General features: G+C 41.3%; 2 protein-coding genes across 4 annotated transcripts in view; both read left to right on the plus strand.

Annotated features, from left to right (window-relative positions):
- The first annotated feature begins 1,165 nt into the window (after positions 1–1,165).
- KCTD14 (potassium channel tetramerization domain containing 14) lies at positions 1,166–4,631 on the plus strand. Of its 3 annotated transcripts, none has more exons than XM_085300518.1 (2): positions 1,166–1,259; positions 3,958–4,631. In XM_085300518.1, the coding sequence occupies exons 1-2, from the start codon at positions 1,191–1,193 to the stop codon at positions 4,627–4,629; spliced, it is 741 nt and encodes a 246-aa protein (XP_085156644.1). In that variant the 5' UTR covers positions 1,166–1,190; the 3' UTR covers positions 4,630–4,631. The 3 variants fall into 3 exon arrangements, with proteins under 3 accessions (XP_085156644.1, XP_085156646.1, XP_085156645.1); XM_085300520.1 differs by having other exon boundaries at positions 1,166–1,250; XM_085300519.1 differs by having other exon boundaries at positions 1,166–1,246; positions 3,948–4,631.
- Positions 4,632–7,293: 2,662 nt separating this feature from the next.
- INTS4 (integrator complex subunit 4) overlaps positions 7,294–26,366 on the plus strand; it is a 33,920-nt gene continuing 14,847 nt past the window's right edge. Inside the window, exons 1-15 of the mRNA XM_085300527.1 lie at positions 7,294–7,431; positions 7,797–7,991; positions 9,293–9,410; positions 10,064–10,170; positions 10,732–10,917; positions 12,808–12,858; positions 13,499–13,587; positions 13,844–13,964; positions 14,468–14,539; positions 15,595–15,769; positions 17,921–18,126; positions 20,799–20,941; positions 22,019–22,134; positions 24,278–24,411; positions 25,147–25,304. Of these exons, the coding sequence (XP_085156653.1) occupies positions 7,378–7,431; positions 7,797–7,991; positions 9,293–9,410; positions 10,064–10,170; positions 10,732–10,917; positions 12,808–12,858; positions 13,499–13,587; positions 13,844–13,964; positions 14,468–14,539; positions 15,595–15,769; positions 17,921–18,126; positions 20,799–20,941; positions 22,019–22,134; positions 24,278–24,411; positions 25,147–25,304 (1,925 nt within the window). The 5' untranslated portion in view covers positions 7,294–7,377. The remainder of the gene's footprint in view (positions 7,432–7,796; positions 7,992–9,292; positions 9,411–10,063; positions 10,171–10,731; positions 10,918–12,807; positions 12,859–13,498; positions 13,588–13,843; positions 13,965–14,467; positions 14,540–15,594; positions 15,770–17,920; positions 18,127–20,798; positions 20,942–22,018; positions 22,135–24,277; positions 24,412–25,146; positions 25,305–26,366) is intronic.

Genomic DNA, 26,366 nt, shown 5'->3' on the forward strand with positions numbered 1-26,366 from the left:
TTTGGTTGTAAACATCAGGAAGAAGCCTGSAATATGAAAGACAGTGCAGCAAGCTTGGTGAAGGAGGAAAAAAAATAAGCCAGCTGAAACAGAAGCTGACAGACTTGAAGAAAGTCTTGYGTGCCCAAAAGCCTGGATGTTTTCATCTTTCTATATCAGTCGATCTAGTAAGAGACGTTGTCTCTCTTTACAAACTTTGACTTATACCTTTGGGACAATCATGCCTACAACAAGGTTGCTACCATAACGAAAGAAAGACACATACATGKTGAGTAACCTCAGGACAATTTGTAAGCAACGGTGCACTCAAAAACACCTAGAACAAGAAACTGAGGGATTTTGCTATGGATCTGAACTTCAGGTGACTTCTAACTCTTCCTGGCGAGTTTTACAATGCTGCGTGTTTCCAGACAGGTGARAAACAACCCCACTACCACTGAACTTGTGGTGCTTTCCACCCTTGACCTTCGGTGAATGCAGAATATTAGAAAACAATGTTTTGTATAGATACCAATCAGATTATCTCTGACCTATCAAAATAATGGTTTAGGCTCAGGTTTCATTTTATTTATGCTGCACAAATTAATCAGTGCCTGGAGCTTGCACTGGCAACTAACAAAGTAATACCACCTTGGAGAGTTACCAGGCATCCTGACGTGACATCGATGGATTGGATAAATGGGATCAATGAGATCGTTTCAATAAACTGCGTACTGCATCTTTAAAACAGCAGTGCGAAGAGGCCAAAAGGCTTGAGAAACATTTACTGGTTTCAGTACAGCTGGTTGGCAGGGCCGAGACGGTCACAGGTGCGTACGTTGCAGGGCTCCTCAGAGGTGCTCTGGGCAGCGGGCCTCCTTTGGAAAGGATTATCTGGCTTTTAGTCACTGCACAGAGATTATTACAGGAGGATTGTGTTGGGCGGCCAGCCCAAGTCCGCCCTGCGCTTTGCTGACTGCCAGAATGAGCAAATACTTCCGCTTTCACGCTGTTCCCTCCCCTCTCCTTATACCTGTAACAGGGCTGTGTCCGGAGCCAGCAAAGAGAAGAGCCAGCAAAGAGAAACCAAACGACAGCGGATCGGAGCACAGCTACCCAGCAGCAACCCAAGACAAGGCAGGACCTGAGCACGGGTTTCCTCAGACCACAGAGCCCCTTCCTTCGCTCTGCGGCTCGGGGGGGGGGGGGAGATGAGCATTTCCTCGGAGCACAAGCCCCTGGGGAAGCGGGTCACCAGCAGCATGCATATGGTGAGTGAGGCACATGTCGGGGCACGGTTCCCTCTCGCGGGATCAGAGCACTGGGCTACGTTATAGTGCTTTTTCTGCTCACCTGCTATTTCAAAGACTCCAGGGCCTGCCACATACATGACCAAGAGGCAAAACCTAGATAAAAAGTTGTGTCTGACTCAGTCCTCTTTGCACCAGTTGGTTCACAGAAGGGCCTTATCTCTCACCGGGATACAGGAGATCTGGCAGCAGCAAATAACCTAAGTGGTTCTTCTTCTTCTTTGGAAGAGGTAGAATTAGTTTGACGCTAACTTAAATTTGTCACATCCTTTTGGTTTGGTTTTAACAGCTCTTAGAGTCTATAATGACTCCTGAGCTTTAGATTTGCAGAATCATCAGCTGGGAGCAATAGTTTTTCTAAAGAAAAAACTAGTGAGAATTACAATACAAGAGTAAAGAAAACTAGTGAGAGTCACAATACAAGGAGAATCCTATCAGGCAGAAATTAGGGATGAGATCAGATGATGTTTTTTTCTTTTCCTCTCCTCTGCCCTCAGTCTGTTACTAACTGATTTTCCTTCTCTGTTTTGGCCGTACAGCCTCTCCCCTAGGTAAAAAAAAGTCAGATCTTTCATCTGGGGCACAGATAGGTGCGATCAGTTCCTAAGTATCACCAACTGGATAATTACAGAGCTGGGAATCAGCCAGTGCTAGTAATCCCCATCACCTGGGAATCAGGTTGATCCTAGACCAAAAATGTAAGTCAAGATCTGACTGACCATCACATTAGCAGCTCTTCTGTACTAGTGAAGAATATGTTTTCCTTTGGTAAGAATAACAAGCGTCATGAAACATTTGACTTGCTGTCTGAAAAAGGAGTAAAGGCTCAGCAGTATGAGATACTCCTGAGTATCTCATCCAAGTGATCTCTGCTAAGGAGTAAAGCTGCTTGTTACCACTTGGACTAATAGCAAATTTCCTATCTGAGAGGAAACTTAACTACAGAAACAGCTTTGRGCCGTGTTCGTTAATGGGTAGAAATCACTGGGTGCTCTCAGATAGGATCATTTTACGCTCCTCTAGCTCCAGTGCAAATGAGATAAAGCCACTTAAATCGGAGTTATTGCAAAGCAATATTCCAGCTGGGTCTTTGGACTAAAATTTCTGTTTCCCCCTAGCTTGTCCAGGCTATGGGCTCACTCCTGCTAAATCTGATAGCTTACGGCTCTTTAAAAAGGAAARTCTCCCTCCTCTGGTCTGGCTTGTCTGTTTGTAGCCCCTTCATCTTGCCAGATAGCCGTGCTTGTTAAATCCTCCATGAGCCAGCTCATAGAAATGAAGCAGAAGCAGAGCCAGAGCTGGCACAAGGTGAGTGTCAGAAGCATGTAGCTGGGTACAARGGAAGGGGAGAGGGCAGTAGGAGCTCCCCCGGCCTTTTTGTTGGTGTGAGCTGTTACAGCAGCTCACGTCATCTCATGGCTCTGTCCTTGTAAGACACCGTGGGCTGGATCCAGCTAAGCACTTAAGTACATGCTTCACTTTAAGCATGTGATTAGCAGCACTGAAGCAGATCCTTGCATGACCAAATACAAGAAAAAGCAGGTGAGCTCCTGGAAAAAAAGAGTTATTTATTGACTCATGCCATCCCAATGGCAGGTGTGGTCCTGGCCAGGCATGTGACTTGCATTGCAGCCCTGACCTGACGGGTATGAGGTGAAATAACTGCCTCATTCCTTCCGTCTCCTTTTGCTGTACTGAGTACTGTAAAAACTGGCTGAGTGCAAAGGGAAGCTGTTAAACTTCTTCAGCACCAGTCAAGAAGGCCATCACAAATCACACCAGGTCCAGCCCTTCTGAGCATTCAGGCCCTTCCGATGTTTTTCTGATAGCAGTAGCTTCAAAGCACAGTGTTCCACACAAATAAATCCAAACTGGAGGCTTGACATTCTTCCTTCTTAAATTCACTTCAGTTGCACAAATAATTTTCTTCATTTTCTATCTGAAGCTATTATACCTTTCTAAGTTTGATAAGAAGKTGCTGCGCCTGAGCACAAACATGCTGGATTTTGGTGTCTCTGTTGTCTTTATAGCTAATGCCCCAGRAAGGCAAAAGCCAATCTTGCACATTTCTAAAGGTGAAAAGAGCTTTAGTTCTGACTTTGAAGAGAAAAGATTAATTCAAGTGAGAAGGTAGAGTTGCACAGCTTTCAGCTCTGTCCTTGTTCCTCTGCACTGAAGCATCAGGACAGTGAGAACTCAGACTACTCTGAAAGGAGAGTGGTCCAGCAGGACCACTTCTGGGACCACTTGGTCCCACTTGTGTGGACTTAGGAGATCCACACTGAATCCTTCAGCCTGTTACTGACAACTTGCCAAGTGGCCTTGGCAAGTTACTTCTTGTCCCTCTGCCCAATGGCAAAACAACGCTCTTCCACATCCTGAAGATGTGATGAAGGCTAATCCATTCAGAAACATCCAAACATCTGCTACTCTGGTTATGATGGCCATATACATATCCTGCATCTGCTTTCAGCAATAAATGGCCTGTAGCAGATGGCTGAATGTTCCCTTCTGTCAACCAAGGGATGGGGACTCATGTCATGGCAGTCCACGCTGCCATTCCAATTTTCAGCTGCAATTATGATTGTTCCTTTTCCCCCGATCCTTCCATGCTGACTGCTTGAGATAAGTCATGTGTGTTATTTCTGTCCCTTTGTGATACTTGCAGTTGTCACCAATAGTGGAGTTAAATGTTGGTGGGGAGATGTACACCACAACACTGAGTACCTTGAAGAAACACCCTGGCTCCAAGCTCGCAGAGATGTTCACTGGCCAGCCCAAACTGAGGACTGACTCAGAAGGGAGGTTCTTCATTGACAGGCCGGGGACCTATTTCAAATACATCTTGGAGTATCTGCGTAGTAACCAAGTGCCCACAGAGTGCATCCAGGACGTGTACAGGGAGGCGTTGTTCTAYGACATTGAACCTCTAATCAAGCAGCTGGAAGATTCCCCTCAGATCTTCGGGGAACTAGTGGCGAGGAAGCAATTTCTGGCCCGTGTGCCCAATTACAGTGAGAACATCGAACTGATGATCCGCATCGCAAGGGCGGAAGCAGTCGCATCCCGCCAGTCCAGCGTCATTGTGTGCGTTGTCAGAACAGAGGAGGATGCTGCCAGATGCCAGGACGCCTTGAACAGCTTGGACATGGATAAAAAATCTGTGGTGAAATTTGGCCCCTGGAAGGCAACACCAAGTATTTCTGATCTGCTCGACTGCATTCAAATGGATGTCGAAGCCAAAGGGTACAAAATATCCTTTCAGCCCCATGTGGCAGAAAAAGGGTTTCGCATCAAATCCTATGACTTCTTCTAYAAATTCCTGTTCACCTGGTGGTAGCAAAGTGCCACCATTGATGAGGAATGGGGAAAGAAAACAGTTATTCAAACAAATTGACTTAGGTTGCAGAGACTAAGCCATGGACTACTGGAGAGACAAGAAGAAATGGATGGGCCAGTGAAAGGATCTCCTGTGAAGTTTTTTGCCAAATGAAGTAGCACTACTGAGCCACCATTTTGTTAGGTATTAGAAGATAACTGTGTGTTTTAAAAGATACATGTTTAGATATGCGGTATGACTTTCACAAYATGCTTATTTCTTTTGCACCTCTTGGTCACTAGTACTGACTATACTGAGAAGCAACAGGCCCTGCTGGAGGCAATCCAGGTATCAGGAAAAGGATGAATTTTATTCTGTTTTCTGTGTTGCTAACTATTAGATAAGTTCAGAGAATTGTGGCTGATACACCTGAAATTGAGGGSTGTGCTGCCATTCAGAGAGACCTGGACAGGCTGGAGAGTTGGGCGGAGAGGAACCTCCTGAGGTTCAACAAGGGCAAGGGCAGAGTCCTGCACCTAGGGAGAAATAACCCCAGGCACCAGTACAGGCTGGGGTCTGCCCTTGTGGAGAGCAGCTCTGCAGAGAAGGAGCTGGGAGTGCTGGTGGATGACAAGTTGACCATGAGCCAGCAATGTGCCCTTGTGGCCAAGAAGACCAATGGTCTCCTGGCATGCATTAGGAAGACTGTTGCCAGCAGGTGGAGGGAGGTGATCCTGCCCCTCTCCTCAGCCCTGGGGAGGCCTCATCTTGAGGACTGGGTCCAGTTCTGGGCTCCCCAGGACAAGACACACATGGAGCTACTGGAGAGAGCCCCTCGTAGGGCTACGAGGATGCTCAGAGGGCTGGAGCACCTGCCCTATGAGGAACAGCTGCGAGATCTGGGCCTCTTCAGTGTGGGGAAGAGAAGCCTGAGGGGGGATCTTCTCAATGTGTAAAAGTACCTGAAAGGAGGGTGTCAAGGGGACAGGGACAAACTCTTTTCAGTTGTCCCATGTGACAGGACAAGAGGCAATGGGCAGAAATTGAAGCACAGGAAGTTCTGCCTGAAGGTGAGGGGGAATTTCTYCCCTGTGAGAGTGATGGAGCCCTGGACCAGGTTGCCCAGAGAGGTTGTGGAGTCTCCTTCTCTGGAGATCTTCAAGGCCCGCCTGGATGCAACCCTGTCTAACATGCTGTAGGTGACCCTGCTGAGCAGGGAGGTTGGACTAGATGATCACCAGAGGCCCCTTCCAACCTTACCCATTCCGTGATTCTGTGAGAATCACAGGCTCTGTGATTAATACTTAAGTACTTCTCAGATAATGCCAGGCACAATCTTTTCTGGTGAAAAAGTCACAGGTAATTCCAATGGWATCACTGAAAATGCATTAATTTATGCCAACTGCAATTTGGATCGTTAACAAAAAGGCAAAAGCTCTGGCTCTCATTCTTTTCCATACYAGATCTAGTTAAAAAGGATTTCAGTGTCCCGCTCCCTCCTCTTGTTCCTCCAGTGGACAGCTTATTCTCTAGCCAATGTATTTATTACTGTTATTTGTTATTTATTCTGGAGTAAAGACTGAGAACCCCCTGCTGTCATGCAGGATCAGCATAAGTTATTAATTCCAGGAGTTTACAATCTAGTGAGATCACTCCTTTCTCATGCCACACTACTACATCTTTCCCTTGTGACAGCTACTATTATTCTTTATTTTCTTAAAAAATATAAGCTTCTGCAAGAATAAGGAAAGCTCGCAGTGTTTCGAATGGAAGGAAGCACTACTGAAGCAAAACCGTGGGGGCATCAGCGGCAATTTTGCCTTATACGGCACTGGATTGGGTCCTACGTCATTTTTTTTAAAAAAAATCCTTAATTCCAAAGTTTACTTTTATACTGGAGAGGGCTGTGAGCTTGTTTTTAATCACTCTGAGGATATCTGACAATCATTACGGCTAGTCTAGATTATGGTTGCGCTTCCTTTTCTTCTCGAAATGTGGATTTCTTCCGGCTGAGGGCAATAATCTTGGGGATGTTAAATAAATGTGCTTTAAAAGCTCTTTGAATGACACAGAAGTGTTTACTGACATCTTTCCCCTCCCCCCCCAAAAAAACCCAAAGCACAGTTTTAATATTAAACTATCGGATTTGAGTCGCTCCTAATTATGTCTGGTTTAAGCTGCCCTCATGCCAGCACGGATTTCCCGGTGGTGAAAGTCAGAAGTCATGCCAGCGGCCTCGGTGAATCCACAGTTAAAGGGGATTTAAATTAGGTATCAGAGGGAGGGAAAAAAAATACAGCTTTTCTTCTGCCTCCGAATTGCAGCCCAACATGCTCAGATCATCTTTAATAAAACTCTTCACCAAAGTCAGCACTCCCCTGGTCGCAGGAGGCTGCTATTTTGGGGGGAAAAACCCAGAGGAAGGGGCTTGCGCGGCTGCGGCCCGCAGGCCGCCATGCCGGGCCTGGCGCCACCGGTCCCATGGCAACGGGGAAGCCCCCGCGGTTCCCATGGCAACGGGGAGCTTCGTCTCTCCCCCTCCCTCCTCCCCCCGACTGGCGCGTCTGGGCTGCCTGACCATAGAGCGTGACTTCCAACTCTGGCAGCGAGGACACTTCCTTGCCGCGTCACGCCGTGGGCAACTCGGTGGTTTTTCTTCCGGGCCGAGGAGGCGGGCGCGGCGAGTACGGTGGCCGCGGAGGGCGGGGAGAAGAGSCGGGCGCGGCGCGGCGCCTACGGTGGCCGCGGAGGGCCGGCGGCGCGGGCGGCATGGCGGCGCACCTGAAGAAGCGGGTGTACGAGGAGTTCACCAAGGTGGTCCAGGTACTGCAGCGGGGGCCGGCGGCGGCGGCGGGGAGCCCCAGAGCTGCCCCGCCAGCGGCGGCGGAGCGGAGCGCTGTCGAGAAGGCCTCCTCTGGCGGCTTGGGGCCTAGCGCGCSGGGGCCTCTCCTCACCCCCGCAGCGGCGGGGCCTGGGGGCGATGTTCGCCTGGGCTGCTTGGAGGGGAGGGCCGGGCCGGGCCGGGGTTGAGGGAGACGGCGGCGGTTGTTGCCCCGGCGGCGGCGGGGGGAGGAGGACGGGAGCTGCCCCAGGCTGGCTCGGCTGTACGGCAGCGTTTCCTCCGGGAAGGAGTGAAATTTGGGGTTGCTGCGTGCCGTTGAACCTTGCCTCTCTGCCCCCGCCTGCAGCAGCAGCATGAGGACCTGTCCGCCAAGAAGCTGCGGCTGACCAAGCCCAGCAAGTCGGCAGCGCTCCATGTCGACCTGTGCAAAGCCACGTCGCCGGCAGATGCCTTGCAGTACCTGCTCCAGTTTGCCAGGAAGCCTGTGGAAGTGGAGAGTGTGGAAGGGGTTGTCAGGATCCTGCTGGAGCATTATTATAAGGTAGTGAAGCTGGGAGTCAAACATGTTTCCAGATTCCTCTTTCTGGTCTTGTTATCTAGCAAGATGGGGTTGGCTGTAGAATAAGGAGTCACTGGCTTCYGAATCGCTAACTCTGGTCTGGCTTGGGCTGTTGGAAGCCCTGTGTGAGAAGAGTGAGTGACTAGCCCTTTCTTTCCCCAGAGAATTGCTGTCTGTGTTACTTGGTAGCTTTGCCAATAGTTTCAAAAGTCAAGTGACAGGAATGTGAACTGTGTTATCCCTACAAATGATCCCACGTAGCTAGTCTGAAGTTAAGCTGACAAAGACAAAAGAGATCTCAAGAAATTGTCCAGAGCACCAAGCTGTCCAAATCTGACCCAACTTTATCTAAGTCCTTCCCAACTGACATTTCCTAATCTCTTTTAACAGGAGAATAACTTTTTGCTTATGATGTGGTCAAAACAGTTTTAACRTGACACTTCCAAAAAACTTTTCAGCTTTTCAACAGAAAATTTACTAGCAGAAAAATAACAAAAGAAGTAGAGTATGCGTCATAAACTGTTGTTAAAGCACCTAATTTAGATCCTGAAAAATGAAAATGATTCTGAGCTAGGTTTAGAAAGAATTTTTTTCTCTACTGATAAAGTATTTGACCCTATGGAGATTGGAGTCTCTCTTGATTGCTGTTGAAAGATGTAATATTTGTATATTACTGCAACTCTGTGTTCCAAGTTGCACAATTGCTTGGTCAGAGCTAAATATAGAATCCAGACTTCTTTCTGCCTTTTTACCCTATGTTAGATATCCCTGGCATTAGGATGAAAGAAAGAGCCTCCAGATGTGACTGGAAGTACTTTTGCATGCATGAGTCTTGAGTGGTCAAATTAATAACTCTTTGAAATACTTCCCTTAGCCTACAGACCACAGTGCTTAGCAGTGGTCAAGAAACCATTAGTCTCTGTTCATCTTTTAAACTCCTTTGCAAGTTTTTAGTGAAAAGATGGAAGAAATTAACATTGACAACAGTGAATTTCCTGGCATCTTGAAAACCTAACTATTTAAAATATCAATTTTTAAACTGATATTTAGTGCTGATATTAGTGAAATAATTATTTTGAAATGTACTGAAAGCTGCCACAGAAACATTCTGACATGTTAATTTTCTATTAGATGAGTTGTAGAACTATAGGGGAGGAAGCAGACTGACAGGAGAAAAAAACAATCTCATGTGTTGAATTGCTTATAGGTTCTACCTCTGTGTAGTCTTTTATGCTTTTCAAATGAAGAATGAATGAAGGTGACTGTTGTTGCTTTCATCCCAGGAGAATGATGCCTCTGTACGGTTGAAGATTGCTTCCTTGCTGGGTTTGTTATCGAAGACTGCAGGATTTTCACCAGACTGCATTATGGATGATGCCATTAACACACTTCAAAACGAGAGTAAGTCACACGTTTCAGATCATGTTCAAGATCAAGGCAGAATCATGTAGACTTTTAAGTATCTAGGGCAGTGGCAAGGTTCTTATGGATACACGCATCCGAAGTAAATAATTGGGAATTATTATTCAGAGTACATATTTTCTACTTTTGTGAACAGGGGCAGAAAATATRTTCTGAGGATAATAAAAGTTTTCCTCAAAGCTGTCTACTGTATGTATCTGTATAATGTAATTTAGTGGTAGTCCAGGTGAACACGAGGCTAAACATGACTGAGCAGTGAAGGTGCACTGCATACTGGGCTGTATTAACAGGATCATAGGTGGATCAAGGGGAATGACTGTTCCCCTTTACTCAGTGCTACTTAGACCACATCTGAGATGCTGCGACCAGTTTTGGGCTCCTCATTACAGGAGAGATGTTGATAAGGTTGAGTGCGTTCAGTAGAGCATCACTAAGGTGGTCAGAGGCTGGAGTACATGGTGTGTGAGGCAAACCTGAAGGAACCTCAAACCTGTCTGGGCTGGAGAAGAGAAGGCTTTGGGAGGGAGTAGGGAAGGGGGGAGACTTTCCAGCCTCAATGGTTCTGTGGCTCTGTCTTGTGAGGTATCTGTGGACTCTGGAGCTATGCAGCCTTTCACTGTTTTGTTTTGCAGAGTCTCACCAAGTCCTTGCTCAGCTGCTGGACACCCTKTTGGTAATCGGCACAAAGCTGACAGAAAATCCATCGGTCAGAATGAGACTGGTAGAGGTGGCCTGCAAGGTAACACAGCCTTCCCAAGGAAGTGAATACTTCTGAAAGCTCCGTTCTTACATTTTGTTGAATTTGGATTGAATCTGTGTTGGGAGAGAGCTCTAAGTACTGTATTTAAGACAAGAGCAACCTGAAACTGCATGAGATATGAGCACAATGTTGAGTCCAATTAAGGAGTCTGTAAATGACAGTGGTGTTTGAGATGAGCTTTCTCGGTTTCTGTAGATGCTATATAAGCATTTCTGTGTTTTGTAGATGACGTTTAAATATCCAACCAAAACTATTGCTTGATAAATAGCTCCTTTTATCARTAGAAAGCCTCCTCTTGAGGGAAAAAAGCAATTAAAATGTTTAAGCTAATGTGTCTATAGTTTATTTCTAATTAAACTTTCATTGCTGCTACAGGAAAAATTTTCAAGTCAATGCTTAAAATATTTTTAAAATTTTCAACAAACTGTGACGATGCTAACATTTTTAACTGCTAGGGGTCTTAATATCATTATGTATTTTGAGGGGTAAAAGAACAATTAAAAAATACAGTTGTATCTCTCAATCTCTTCCRTTCCGTAGCATCTGACGGATTCTTCCCATGGTGTAAGAAATAAGTGTCTKCAGTTAATTGGCTGTCTTGGACCAGTGGAAAAAGGTGTTACAAAAGAAGTTGAAAGCCAGACTGCCAAAGATGTCCAGAAGATAATAGGGGATCACTTTAATGACCAGGACCCTCGTGTTAGGACTGCAGCTATAAAAGCCATGGTAAATGTTGCTTGGATAATGAAGTGAATTGTGTGGGGTTATACAAGGAAACTGATAAGAGACTGAAAACTGATTTGTAGAGATTTAGATTAGGAATTATTTAATTATCTTAATAAAAACCCACTTAATGTGTCAAAATTACCTGAAAAAATAAGATAGGACTTAAAATGTGAGAATAACAACTGAGATGTCGTAAGGTGTTTTAGTGATTGGTAACAATAYCTGTTTTGGCTACAGCTGAAAAAGCTTTTTCATTTACTGACTTTCTTGATTGTATGCAGSTTCTTTGCTTTCATGAGAAATCTGTGTTTTTTGATTCAGCATTGGTCTAGTGACCACAATTAMAGTAAGCCACTACTACTACCAAGACACAATAGAAAACTGCTTATGACAAGAAATCTGTATAATAAATCCCCAAAGAAATTTTATTTATTTACTTTAAACAATGTTTCTATTTTGCCCCATGGTCATGTTTATTACTATTCTGTGCACTCTTCTTGAGGGTAACTGGTTTTCATGTAGGGTATAAGGTGGTGACCCTATAGAAGCTTTTAGCTTTGCAGAAATGCTGACAGAGTGCTGAAAATTTTGCTTAATATGAGTTGCCTGTGAGCATATGCGTTGCAGAAATTTCCCTATCAATGTCCCATATGACCTAATGGTGAGCAAGAGCATTTGGATTAATGTTATTAAACATTAATGTAGGACATATCCTATATTAATGTTTAATAACATTATATATTTGAGAGAATTGAGTTTCACTTTCATCTCTCTGGGATCTCCCTCTGCCAGAGGTTACGTTCATCCTTCATTTTCATTCTGTTCTGATTTTTTTTTTTTTCTTTTGAGGCGCAATTTTTTTAAACCTGTTTGGGTAACTCTTATGACCTTCAGCCATATCCATAGCAAGATTTATGACCTTAAATTTATAATTACAGTGGAAATTTTGCTGTCTTTTTATAGTTTTAAGCAGGAAAGTATTMCAAATGAATTCAGTATCACTAACCRCTTTTAGGACTCCTGTGCAGGATTTTCCTTGCTACTATCCCATTGGCATGTCGTAATTTGAAGAAATGGATACAGAAAAGCACTGTCCCCTTTCTTGTTGGCTGGATTCAAGCAGATATTATCCATTTAKTTGTATGTCAGATTTGTGACTTTTSCTTATTCCAGACAGAAACAAAAAGTGCTTAGTTGGACAGTTTTTGCTATTCTGTGGTTCGGCAATTGAAAAGATTTACAGGCCGCGGAAATTTGTTGGCAACACCTAATTTTGGTCCATATTTCATGAGTTAGGAGGAAAAAATCTGATTTTTTTGAGGCAATAATAAATAAACAAGTTCTGTTGTGAGAAGCTGGACTCTGTAAGCCTTTTTGCAAAAAACTTTAGCTCCCTGCCGCACATCTGCTCTTGTCTTCTGAGGGCGCATATTGTAACAAGTGTGGAATAAGTTGTGTACATTAGTTTACCGGTATATGTATGCTGACTGAATAGTCTACGTTTCCTGTGGTAGGAAAGCTCATCAGTGTCTTACTAATAAGTTTCTGGTTTTGTTAGTAAATGTAATTATTTTTAAAGTTTCTGTATTTCTTTCAATTGTGGTTGAAATACTAAGAAGCTGTATGAATGTTGGGAGAATGCACAGACAGTGCTATCTTATTTTCTTAAGCAATCAAAGTGAAGTGGTTTTGAAGTTCATTAAGTTTATACCTAAGTGACAATTATACTTGTCATGGCCAAGATCATGAAATACTTTAATTATAGCAGCAATCAAGAAATGCAGGCAACTAATGTTACTCAAATAGCAGGGAAAAAAACAGTGATGAAAATGAAGTCTATGTCTCATAAAACTATGTCACTTTAAACTTTCTTTTCTCTYTTTCCTGCAGCTTCAGCTTCATGAAAGAGGATTAAAATTACAGCAGGCAATTTACTGTCAGGTAAAACTTTGTACTCGTTTCTATCTATTTTCTACTTGTTTGCCTATATTGCTGTTTAGATTTTGTGACATATGCTTGGAGCRATTGAGGTCACTGAATGGAGATGGGGTATTCTGTGTGCAGTTTGGCTGTTTTCTTTGTTACCCTATGGTAGTGAAAATAATTGGTTTTGCATCTTGTTTTGCTCAAATGAACTAACATGTTTTGATTGGAATATGTTCTTCACTAGGGGAAGATAACTGGAGAAAAGGCAAGGCATTAGATAATTATGACTGTCATCTTGCGGTCTCCTCAAAGAGTAAACCCTTCTTCRCTGAGGGAGTTTATGTTTGTTATGTCAGCAAGGTTGCAGGGCTGAAACCTGTATCAAATTAGTTCTAGTATAGGTTCATACTGCATGCCTCCTGCATAGTACAGGCAATTCTGGAGTTCTTCTGCACATGCCTTGCTGACTTCATTAGGACTAGTCTATCTGATCAGACTTGGATATACTGCAGAGTAGGAGGAGAGACCAAATTCCTCTTGATTTATAATCCATCCTAACTGATTTATGGTAAGGATCAGAAATCCATTGTGGGAGATGATTGATGGCTCTGGTGGAGATGTTTCTTGTATATTTGACTGGAAATCTTCTTTTCAGGCTTGCAAACTGCTGGCAGATGATTATGAACAAGTGCGCAGTGCTGCGGTTCAACTGATTTGGGTCCTCAGTCAGCTGTACCCTGAAAGGTATGTGCTTTATAGAAAAAAGACTCAAAGTGGTGGTGAGATAATAATCCTAATCCCAGAAGCTTTGTGGTGATGAGTCTCAGGAGTAGCTGTTAGAAAGCTGATGTGTGCAAAATGCTGATACCTGCTGAGAATGCATTGAGCTAGATGAAATTTCGGTTTCTGGTGTCCTAGTTACGCTGAATGCCTGTTTCTTACTTTTTGCCACACTGCATAGCATCAGATCAGCAAACTGACTCATGTTTGTCTATGTTAGCATTGTCCCAATTCCTTCTTCTAATGAAGAAATTCGCCTGGTGGACGATGCATTTGGAAAAATTTGTCACATGGTTAGTGATGGTTCCTGGGTTGTTAGAGTACAAGCTGCTAAATTACTGGTAAGTGGCATTTTCTTCCTCTGTATCTGAGAATAGCTCATGTTATGTTACCTTCTTTTTTGTATGTTTGAAAAGAAATGGGAGGAAATGTTAGAGCTGTTTAGATCAATTTCTACCAAAATTTGGGGAAGGAGAAAAATGCGAGAGGTAGATTTTTTAATTTTTTTTAATGGTTTCTCAGCTGAACTCTACAGTGATTCTTTGAGGATAGAGGGTTGGTTATCCAACAACAAAAAAATGCTTTTAATAATTCCCTTTACCTACTTTTCAAACACAACAGGTGTAACCCAACATACTCAAGAAAGACCATGTTAACATCAGTAGGAAAATAAGATGTGCTGACTATTTTAAGCAAATTCTTTTGRACTCTGAAGTATAGTAGCAGTGAACGCTATATAAAGCTACTAGAATGAATGGAAATGTCTGGGCACCGTGCTGGGTTATGTCAGGAAATGTATGGTGTAATTTAAAATAATTCAGTTTCTTCTTTTTTTTTTCTTTAGGGTTCTATGCAACAAGTTAGCTCCCATTTCTTAGAGCAGACACTTGACAAGAAGCTCATGTCAGATCTGAGGGTATGTAAATATTTGGTTTTATTTGTTTTTACTGTGTGTAGTGTACTACGCACAACAGGTATGTTAATGTCAAGTGTGTTTGTTTAGCTTGCTGCAGGGCTATYGAGAGTTAATTGATGATGATGCATTTTCTGTTAGATTAACGTCAATGAAGCAATTGCTAGTTTTAGATTTCATTAGTTGAGCATGCAATAAACAGCTCTAGGCTATTCAGGTTTCACAGATGAAAGAAACATTTCTTTGTTCTTCTGACAGCGTTTTGGCTAAAAGTTTTATTTATTGTGGATGGAAAGATTGCGTCCTAGTTCTGAGAGGAAGCTTATGGCAATGTTGTAGAAGATCTGACTGGCAGACATTTCGAGAGACATAGGTAGCTAGAGACTGGGACGCCTRAGCCCTGTGAGCAGAACTTTTCACTAAAATTCCTTAAGTGAACCTCTCAAGGTATTAAGTTTGTTTTCTGTATCTACAAAATAGTGATGAAGCTAGAGCTGCTGGTCTTTTCTGGGCTGCTTTGTGAAATACTACAGGATCCTTCAAATAAAGTGCTGCACAGCTTTTTTTTTTTTTTTTACAGGGTGGAGGAAAGAAGATACATTAGCAAGCGTGCTTAATGAATATCACATTTYCGTTTACACACTAGTAACTGCTATATAGTATGGACAGTCACTGAGGTGTTTAATTGCATTTTAACAAGTTTAACTGCAATGTGGTAGCATCTGTTTTTGCAGATCAGTTGTGGGATGCTTAACTAGAGGAGCCTGAGCTCTGACCCATTTTGGCTGTTTTTATGATGTTTAAGGATAGATTAATTAAAATATATTAATCGTTGTCTTTTCCCAACATTAAAAGTACAAAGAATTATTGGTGATTTGAAACTTCCATAGAAGGGGAGGGTAGTATTTGCTTTTCTCAGCATTTGCATGTCTCTTTTCTATCTGTKTCTCTAAACCTTTAACTACCTCTGGTTTTGAATCTGGGAAAAGCCATTTAATATATTGTTTGGTCATCTTTGAAGTAAACCATAATCACAACTGAAAAACTTGTTTGCACAGAGGAAGCGCACTGCACATGAACGAGCCAAAGAACTCTACAGCTCTGGGGAGTTCTCAAGTGGCAGAAAATGGGGAGATGATGCTCCCAAAGAGGAGATCGACACAGGCGCTGTAAACTTGATTGAATCGGGAGCCTGTGGGGCCTTTGTTCATGGTCTGGAAGATGAGATGTATGGTAGGTGTTAACTTACTACCCAGTGACTAAAGAAGGATATATGTTCTGGATAGTGCTTTTTTTTTTGAAACAGACCACTTGGCAATTGTGTGTGGGTTTTTTTGTTTTTTGGGTTTTTTTTTGGGGGGGAGGGGGGTTTGGTTAACAAATTGTGGATTTCAGGGTTGTTGCTTCCATTGTAATCTTTGACTTTTGGGGGAAGTTATTTCAAAGATGTTATAATATYGTACAGTACTTTTGATCAAAGCACTTAATTGAGTAGCTACATCTACATCATCTAGTTGTACCTCTAGATCCTAGGATCACATATGCTTGTTAACATAGTGCTATTATACTGGTGTCTCCTGGTCTTACTGTGATTGCCGTGGAGGCTTTAGTTGTGTTTTTCCAACATTTAATATTGGGTCTATTCTTTTGARCCTGGGTAAATTCTGAATGTAAAAGTTTAACACAGGTGTTCCTGAGCTCCACGTTTAACTGTAGCATTGACTATGATGACAGCCTCAGGAAAATGAATGTTTGCAGCTTTTTAGCCTGACTTTCCTGTGGGCAAATTGAGGATTTGTGTTTCATGGGGCTGTTGAGAACAGCTAGTATTTGTGTAGAATCATGACTACGTTGAGTTCTAAATGTTATTCTGGAATTTGTTTTTAATGTTACTGGAAGGATGGTGCTAAATTAGAAAGTATAAAAACACTATAACTAAAATATCTCTTTTARTTGTGTTGTAAAAATTGGTTTATTGTTCCATGACTCCTGTAAATCAAAGCATGTCTTCCTAATGGAGGTGGTGAGCTAAATTCATCCTGGAGCTTAAAAATGCAACTTTGCTTCTTTCTGACTTGCTGACAGAAATTGTTCGCTGGAGGAAGCCTGTTAATCCGTGAACCACATTCTCCAGGTGTTTTACCATAGGTACTATAGTAGTATGGTGCCTTTGTGGGATGTCAATAAAATGGATAAAAGTAGCGTATACACAGATTGAATAACGTATATCTCTCCCTCCCTCCACTGCAGCATTTTTTAAATACTGCTGAGCTATCTCCTTCCTCACTCGCAGCAGTGCGTAATTTCTTACGTGGAATGTTGTAACTTTGARCTAAATTAGTGTGTCAGCTTCTGAAAGCAATATTGTTGAATTTTTTCTTTTGTTGTCATTTATTTGTTTTTCSTCTTTCATACCTTGGTCTTAATGACCACAGGGTCTGGTAGATGTGGCAGAAGCTTTGTTACTGAATAAGCAAGGGTGTTGCTGTGTTTGCATTTCTCCACTTATTTGATTCCTGATGATTCTGATATGTTCTTTCAGAACAGCAGGCCTAAAAGCAACTTACAAGTTTAAGTAGRTGTTTTCAAGATGAGCAAATTTGAGTGAAAAGTAGAAATATGCTTAAAACAATAATATTTGTAAGACATCAAATTCTTGTTCTTATGATCCTGGCACATGAATGATCCCAGCACATAAATATTATGGAAGCTAGCGAGGATGRCTGTAGGGAAGAAAATCTCATCTTCTCTTAAGCTTGTTTTATTTGGRTATTCTTAGAATTCCTGCGATGTTTTATAGCCTAAATAAATGGACATTTTTGATCTCTTCTTCCTTAAATTATGCATTGTTTTAATAATTAGGTGGCATGTTTTTGCCTTGTTTTGAGGAATCCAAAGTCATGAAAGAGATGAAGTTCACTCTATTTATTGCTGAAATACTGCAACTCTAGGGCTTTACAGCAATTTGCAAAGTGTTACACAGCAAGTTAAAAATGCAAAGAATGCTCTGAGCAATTAAGATGTCAGGCAGAATAAAGCAAACAGAGTTTAACTATCTAAATTAGTTTGTTTAAGATACCAAGGTTATAGCTGCACTTGCAAAACACGCTATGAAAGGCATAATATTTATTGGTGCATAAGAGGCCTGTTTTCACGTGAAAGTCCGTCTAGATACATTTACAGCAGTAACATGTGCTCGGTTGGAGGGGGGGGCTTTTGATTTGGAGACTTTCCTGTGGAAAGGACTTTAGTCTCCTTTGTTCTCGAAGTTTCTTCAGCAATTCCTATCCTAGGCTTAGCCCTGGAATATAGTGAGTTGTGGCYGTTGGATAGTATACCCTTTAAACAGCACTAAGGATTGATTCCCTCCCTCTCTTCTAATAGAGGTTCGGATTGCTGCGGTGGAGGCTCTCTGCATGCTGGCTCAGTCTTCGCCTTCTTTTGCGGAGAAATGCCTTGATTTCTTAGTAGACATGTTTAACGATGAAATTGAGGAGGTGAGATTGCAGTCCATACACACGATGAGAAAAATTTCCAACAACATCACGTTGCGGGAAGATCAGCTGGATACTGTGTTGGCTGTCTTGGAGGTAAGAGCTGCTTTGGGGRGAAAAAATTGCCTTCCTGCTTTCTTTTGAGGTGTTAGCATTATATAATGCTAATCAGACCCATCCTTTGAGCTGAAACTGTCCACTGTTTTTTCTTTTATTTGAGCACACTCAAATGTTCCTAATGTCCAGTAGCTTGTAATCTCAAGTAGAACAGAATATTTTTTTAAATAGATGAAAATTAGATAAAAACATTTTACCCTTAATTAGGGTAATGCAAAACCTGTGGTATTGCATAATGGGCATTTCCTCCTGTTTCTTTTTTTCTCGTCCAGCACTCTGCATTATTTTGCATTGAATGCAGCTTAWTTTTCTTTGGGTTTTCTGTGTTCAGTCACCCTGGCTACACCTTTTCTGACCAAACAGAATAAAGACGTGGGCCCGAGATCACTCTTTTGACTATTTACCTGTACCATCTGCAGCATAGTTTTTGCTTTTCCCAGCCRATGCTCTCCCACATGATGCTCAGCCAGGATTCAGGGGATAGCATGGACCAGGCTGCCTTGTTCTGGGGAAGGGGAAGAGAGTTCAGCTGTATGAGCAGTGCTGTGCCATACTGCTTCCCCTCAGGCCTGTTTTATTTACTGAGCTATAGCCCTTGGGGCATGGGTGGGTTTGGGTGTTGTATTTTTTTGTTTTGTTTTGTTTTTTGTTTTTTGTTTTTTTGTTTTTTTTTCCCAGATTTGCAGTATGCAGTAATCAAGTCTCTGCATCTTTTGGAGAGCTTCCCAGCCTTTCTTCATGCTGTGAATCTACTGTTTCTGTCTCACCTTGCTGTTTATTTAATCCTGTGTAACAGTGGCTGCAGAAAGGAGCAAGCAAACTACCGCATTTTATCAGTCTGTAACAAATGCTATGAACTATGATCTGAATTTGCAAACACAGCAGCTAGTTTCAGGTGTCTCAGGCTTTTGTGTACCTGACTGATATTTGTTCAGAGCTGAGCATCTGTGCATTAAGGGTATAAACAATTACTAGTTAGATTGGAAAAATTTAGGGTTCTGTCCTAGGCTTCTGTGCTGATTTATCCTGTATATTATGACAACTGAAGTGTGAGAATGATTCACGATTTTRTCAGTTTGTCTGATTCAGAGAGGTGCTTGCTTGCTTTCTGTTTCAGCAGCAAAATCCAAACTCAAGTACCAAAATAAAAGATTTGGAAAAATAACATTAATTTTAAGGCCTAAATTGTTTTTAGGGTGGAAATACGGAAGAGTTGAGGGGCTGTAGTTTCTGGGTTTGTTCTGCTTTGAATTTGTCTGAATAATTCAGTCTACTCTTTGCTCTTCTCACARGGCTGAAGCTCTATATTCTGTTTTTTCACATGGTTCTTTATCTCATCTTTCGTTGACTTGTTCTCCTATCTATCTCCTTGTGCCTCTCTTGTCTCCATACTGCCCTTCCTGTGGTCCATGTGACTCAGCCAGAATATTGCATTTCCTTGGGCATCCCATTCCAGTCCTTGGAGTACATATTCTTTTTCAGTCATAGTGTGTCTGTCCCTGTGTTCCCTTCCACCACGAAAAAGAAGGGCTGAGCARTGCTTTCCTCCTTTGATCGTTTGTACATGTTGGCTGTCATTTAAGAGCCTTTACAAGAGGATCATGTTTCTTCTTTTGTGCAAGACTGATGAATGTGCTGTCGATACTTGGCAAGTTATAAATAAAGTGAATCTACCACTGAAATGCATCCAGTTCTTGTATGCTGTCAAATTTCCAGTCTATCCAGCAGTGCTACACAAATGCTGGTAACAAGGAAGTGTAATTCTTATATATAAGAATTACATATATATATATATATATGAATTATACTTCCTTGTATATTTTATATATATATGTATGTATGTGTATATATATGTGTATATGTATATATATATAAAACTGCAATGTAGTTTTTGGTTGAAGGAGTATAATTATTCAAGCTGAAATTCAGCCATAACACTTCTAAAAATACTGCTTGAAGAGCATAAGCTCTGCTGAACAATATCTTTTTGCCTAATAAATAAAATGGCTGAAATGTGACTTTAAAAGTGGCRTATCAAGGATTCCATATTATCGTAAAGAACGCGTAAGAGTGTGGTTTTTCTTTTTATTATATTTTATTGTACTTCTATAAACCAGTCACTAGRTAGAGTTCTTTCTGTCTTATGGACTATCTTTGTTAATCTAGTTTGTTATGTCTTCGGTGCTTGTGCAGACTCTTCAAAGACTGGCAACTGAGKTAAAGGCTTGTGGAATTGAGCTTCAGATGTTGAATAACAGTAGACTGCTTCCAAGGAGGATGAAACAGGATTGTTTTGCTGGTCATCTAGGAATTAGCCAACACCTTTACATTTTTGTTAGTGTCTGTGCCTAAGAATAGCAACTGAATAGTGACTCTTGCTCTGTTTGAGAAGGTAAATGGTGGAAGAGAAAATGAAGCACATGTGTAAATGAGACATCTTGGCTGAGTTCAAAAGCAGTAGACCCTGCAGCAGTTGCCTGGACTGAAAGTTCATCATTGTATAGCTATGATGAGCTRCAAATGTGCACAAGTTTTTGGATGCCTGTATTACTAATTCATCCTTGGAAGAGGAATTGCTACGATTAAAACATTTGTATGCATGCATATCTTCTCTCTCTCCTCACTCAAAGGTGTTTGGGTTGGATTTTTAGGATTCTTCAAGGGACATTCGGGAAGCACTTCACGAGCTGTTGTGTTGCACCAATGTTTCAACTAAAGAAGGCATCCATCTTGCACTGGTGGAGCTACTGAAAAACCTGACCAAGTATCCCACCGACAGAGAATCCATATGGAAGTAAGTGTGTTTAGTGTCCTTGTGTTTCTGTTTGTTTTTCTGTTCTTCTTAGTAATTGAACAATCAGACAAATATTAACTAGCTAAAGAGGTTACAGGTACTATAGGTGTAACATCCTGTTATTCTGTAAATATTTGAAATAGCAATTGTACTAAGCATTCTTCTTCTTCATGCCCAAAGTACAGATTCTGCATCTTATATATGTGTCAGTACTCGTACTGGGAATCCAGCACTGATGGCTGTTTTTGGAAATAGCCCTCTGTCATAAGCAGTCACTTCAAAGCATTCCCAGAGTTTTCAGTAAAGATTAATTCAGCTCTCAATTTAAAAACTCATCTCTTCAATGCAGATAATGCTTTGTACTTACTTGAAACTGCATTAGATAAGTAATATTTACCAGCGGCTGATTATATCAGTTGTAACAAGTAGATTGGCTACGTAGCATTATGCTCTTGGAGGGACTTATTCTGCCTGGGCWAAAATAACTAAAGGTTGTGGATTTTTTGGTAGCTTAATGGGAGCAACAAGGGAAGTGATGTTACAACACATATTTTGAGATAGAATTCTTCGTTATTGTTGGAAACACTTATTTTAGTCTTATTTTTAGCTTGCTTTTTCTTTTAATATAGTCTTACGTTGCTTTTGTGGGTTTGTGGGTTTTTTGTTTATTTGCCGTTTAAATCTACCTCACGTTTTTTTTTCTTTTGGAAAAAAAATTATGTTTATTATTAGCATTTAGTATGAATGTTTTTCTTGAATTATGTAGCTCCAGGTGTTAAGTGTTTTTCAACATGTTTCTGCCCTAGATTACTTACAGTTTATTTAAACTGTATTTATTATTCCTAGCTTTTTCAAGTTATCTTCTCAATTTTGTTGGATCCCACTAAACATTAAAGCAAATACTCTGTCCTGAAGAGACAGTAGTGCCATGAGTTTGCATGAAGACTTGGACATGAGGATTTTGAGGTTGATCGACACCTCACTATGCCACTGTAATATAGACTAGCAATGCTTTAAAATGTTATATTTTGCAGTGTATATGCTTACTAAGAAATATTTCAATCTGTGTGTTTTCAGATGCTTAAAGTTCTTGGGAGGCAGGCATCCAACTTTGGTGCTTCCATTAGTCCCGGAGCTACTGAGCACACATCCTTTCTTCGACACTCCAGAACCAGACATGGATGACCCAGCCTGTATCCTTCGAAGGAAATCAGTTGTTCTCTTTAACTCCGAAACATTTAACTCCAAAACACTTAATCATTTTTTTTTTTCTAATTGCTCATATTCGTTATACTATTTCAAGCTATAGCAGGCAATCCTGCGGCTATTTCTGAATCCCTTTGCAACTTACTGTTATTATTCAGTAAGAGGTGGAATAACTGTTGTCTAGAACCATCTTCATAAATACCTATGGGGTATAATTAACCAGATTATTAATTATAGTGAGAAAAAAAGGTTATCAAGGAGTTTGTCAAGGTTTAGGTCTTGCAGATGTGTTGTTTGATGTGAAAACGTCTGTCTAGTTTGCACTAATTGTAAAGATTGTTTAACCTTCAAATAAGAAGAATGATTTTCCCTGACTGTGGTGTTTTTTTTTGTTTTGTTTTGTTTTTTTTAATATAAGGCTTCCCCTACCTTCACTGTTGTGTAATGTATGGAACACTATTATCTTTCAGTACAGCAGTGACTAAATCCCTCTAGTGCTATAAATTTATTGTCTTTTTGAAATAATTCAAAATCCTTACATTAATGTTGGCACTTCTGATACTTTAGGATACTAACTATTATTGTTATAGCATCATCTTTAGTGATAGGAGATGCCTTAGAAATGTGGAATACCAGTTTCCTATTGTTCATTCTTCTCTCTTCCCCTCTGTGCAATTGCAGAACATAAGTGAAATTATGATGAATACAGAGAGATGTTAGACTGGAACAGCTCTCCTCTACTGTGAGGCGTATTTATCTTGCCATTCAGAGGCCATCAGCCAGAACATCTATACAAGTCAAAGAAATACCTTATCAGGATTAAAAAGGGCTAGGATCAGGTGGAAAGAAGGATTTATCCCTAACATGATAGTTAAGCAATAATTTGAGTAAATTTATGCCCTAGTTGAGAATTGAAGGAACAGTGGGGAAAAGGACTTTCGTTTGGCTAAAAGGATCTTTTTACTCTGAACCAGAGAATATTATTTGATAGGGTGTTCAGGAGTTAGCTGACTGCCAAATCCTTTGGAGAGGTGTTCTGTGAAGACAGGGCTGGGAGCCAGAAACTGCAAAGTAGAGCTGGATGTCGGTCGTCTTTTTTTATTATTTTATTTTATTTTATTTTCTCTTCAAACAAATTGTTAAAAAGTTTAGTTTTGATTGATTYAAAGTGTTTAGCAAGTTTGAATCAAATTAGCTAATAGCTTCAGCTGAAAACTCGAAAAGGATTTTGGTCAGAGGGAATCGATTTGTCAAGGTGCTGCCTCTATACTTGGCAGCCCATAACTACAGCAGACTTTCATGAAATAGGAAATGTGAGTCCAGGTCCCTTCTGTGCTTGTGAGAGGGTTTGAACTTACTTCTTGCCCGTGCAAGCAAGCACCCTGGCCATCCTGAGCTGTACACTGGGGTCCTGTTACTCGCTCCCGCTAGAGATTTTGTGCTTGGGGTTACCCTGTTACAGGCGGATGCCTCAGCTCTTGGCTAATTTTGATGCCTTTTGTATTTCTTTTACTCTTGGACTGTGAAAATGACTAAAATGACTTTTCTATTCTATTCCAGAATCCTCTTCCAATGTTGATTCCCTGATTTGATTTAAATCTGTGCAAGAGTGTGGGTTTTTTTTTTTTTTGTTTGTTTGGCTGGGTTTTTTTTAGGGTTTTTGCACCATAGGAGATGCAGTAGTTTTCAAGGACTCTGAGAAAAATGTTTACTTTTAGTTAGTATTTGGGTACTGGACAGGTAAGCAGAGAAKAAGCTCTGAGATGAGCAAGAGTGAACTTCACCTACTAGACCCATTCTACATTTACTCTCTCTGGCTCCCATCCTTTGTGTTGCCTGTGCACAATCCCGCGTTGGCAATAACATCTTTTCTCCAATATGGCCTGTTCTGTAATGTTTACACTTTGTACTTCATTTTCGTCTGCTCATACCGCTGCCTGTTTGGTTTTTGCTCATCACTCTCCCAATATTAAAAAAAAAAAAAAAAAAAAAAAAAAAAAAAAAAAAAAAAAAAAACACTCGTAAACAATTTCCAGCAAAGAAAGGGTTGTTGAGTTGTTGTTTAGCTTGCCACCCCCCAGGAACTCTTTCTGCTGCTGTTTATTTTTCTTTAACAATCCATTTCAATAGACATTGCTGTTCTGGTTCTGATTTTTAACGCTGCTAAAAGTTGTCCCACGATGCCCGCCCTGTTTTCTGATCATACGTTCCGACATTACGCCTATCTTCGCGACAGTCTCTCTCACCTGGTCCCTGCATTGAGAGTAAGTTGAACCACCTCGCCTTGTGCTTCACCACTGTGGTGCTGCAAATACTGTAACGTTTCGAGTCCAAAAGGTTTTTCCTCGACCATCAAGAGGGTGAATATTGAATTGTTCGCTGAGTAAGAGGAGCCAAATATTAAATTGTTACAATATGGAGTTTGTAATGTTTTGGGGAGTATAATAATGTTGCTGCTCTCGAGTGAGAATAGCACAGAATTTGCTGGTTAGGGAGGAGTACTGGAGGGCAGGATTCCTGGGAGCTTTTTGGCAGTGGGATAAAGAGGAGTTTAGCCTATACAAATCTTGCTTACATCCTACTCGCATGATTTACTTGTGGATGTGTTCCCTGTCACTTTGAAGCGTCTTTCTCCTGCATGGAAGTATAGGTGGTGCTGATGTTGGCCGTAAGTCTTATCACAGCTCATAAAATCAGCTGCGCTTTGTGTGGTCTTGACTTCATCATCTCATAGTTCATAGATCAGGAAGATGTTTCTCTCAAAGGGATGTTGAAATTTAAACTGAAGATCTCTGTCCAGAAGGGGATTATAAAATGGAGAGGGTTAATTAGCAAAGATGCAGACATGAAAGCCTCGATTAAAAGCTTTGAATCTGGGAAATAAACTGGAGTTTTCTGTCGCTAGTATTCTTGCCTCTAACTAATGAGGCAGCATCTTGGAATGTTTTCACTTGTGTTAAACTCTTCTCTTTTGTGTGCATGTGTTTCTCTTTGCTTAGTTGCCGGGTAGAAAGCTGGTGTCCTCCCCTGTCTCTACCAGTATTACACCAAATGAGGATCCTTCCCAGCAGTTCTTACATCAGAGCCTGGAGAGGGTTTACAACCTTCAGCACCTCGACCCGCAGGGTGTGCAGGAGCTGCTGGAGTTTACCATTCGGTAAGGCTGCAAAAAACTGGTCGGTTTGTTTGAAGATGGGTTCAAATTCCCAATTTCTTTGAAGTAACTGCGTTGATTTTGGATACGAGTATTTTACTTTGCTGTTGGGCGCTTAGTCTGAACCTCCTGATAGAAGTTGTGATTATATTGTGATTAAAAACAGAATCATGACCTGTTTAAAACAAAACCAGGGATCTCAGCTCTGGCTTTACTACACCAAAAGATCAGTGTGTGTTTAAGGGGAATATCTTTTCAGAGCTTGGTCAGGTAAGGATTCTCGTGTGGGACTGTTCACTTATGGTTGAATGTGCTTTCAGTTTTGTGGGATGGCAAAACATCCATGTYGTTATTAGTTCTCTGTTCCTTTACAAATCCCTCTTTTTGATCGTGTTATTTGGAATGCACATGAGTTTTTTTGCAGGGAGAAAGAGTTTGTCCCCTTTGCTCTTCTAATTTTCAGGTCCCATGGCCTTTCATTCAGCGGGAGAGGGTTTGTTGGGTTCTTATAAATGAGACTGGTGATAAAGGACCCTGGCATTCTTCATCAGTGTGAAATTCATAGAGAGATTTTCCCAGAATAGACAACATTATTTTGCATTGCTGTCTGCTGTTGATAAAGGTGCACAGTGTGGCTTCTGAATGTGAGTTGTGTGTTGCCTTTTCCATTTCCTGTGCAGACTGATTTGCACGAACAAAACACTTGAAAAGGATCCTTTCAATGTGACTTGTCTGCTTGGTAGAAAAAGAGCTGTAGTTTAGGTGTTAGAAAAAAACAGTCTAAAATGCAGTGTTTGGATCCAAAATGTGAATAAAGAATTCCAAAAAGCTTTATTTTTCTTTCTTCACAAAAATCTGCTTTTTCTAAACATGCAGCTGTGAATTACCTTTAGACCCACCTGCAGTGGAGAATGAACAATGTGCTCCTCACTGAAAACCTTCCTGTGAAAAGCAAATGACTTGTTCTCGACTATTTAGATGCTATTATGCATTAAACAGAACTAAACGTTTTAGGCAGTCCCTTGGCAGAGTATCTGAAATCTCATAGGCACAATAAAATTCTGG

The sequence above is a fragment of the Rhea americana genome, unplaced genomic scaffold (assembly GCF_003343005.1).
Source record: "Rhea americana isolate MKP2758 unplaced genomic scaffold, rheAme1 scaffold_165, whole genome shotgun sequence".
NCBI lineage: Eukaryota > Metazoa > Chordata > Aves > Rheiformes > Rheidae > Rhea > Rhea americana.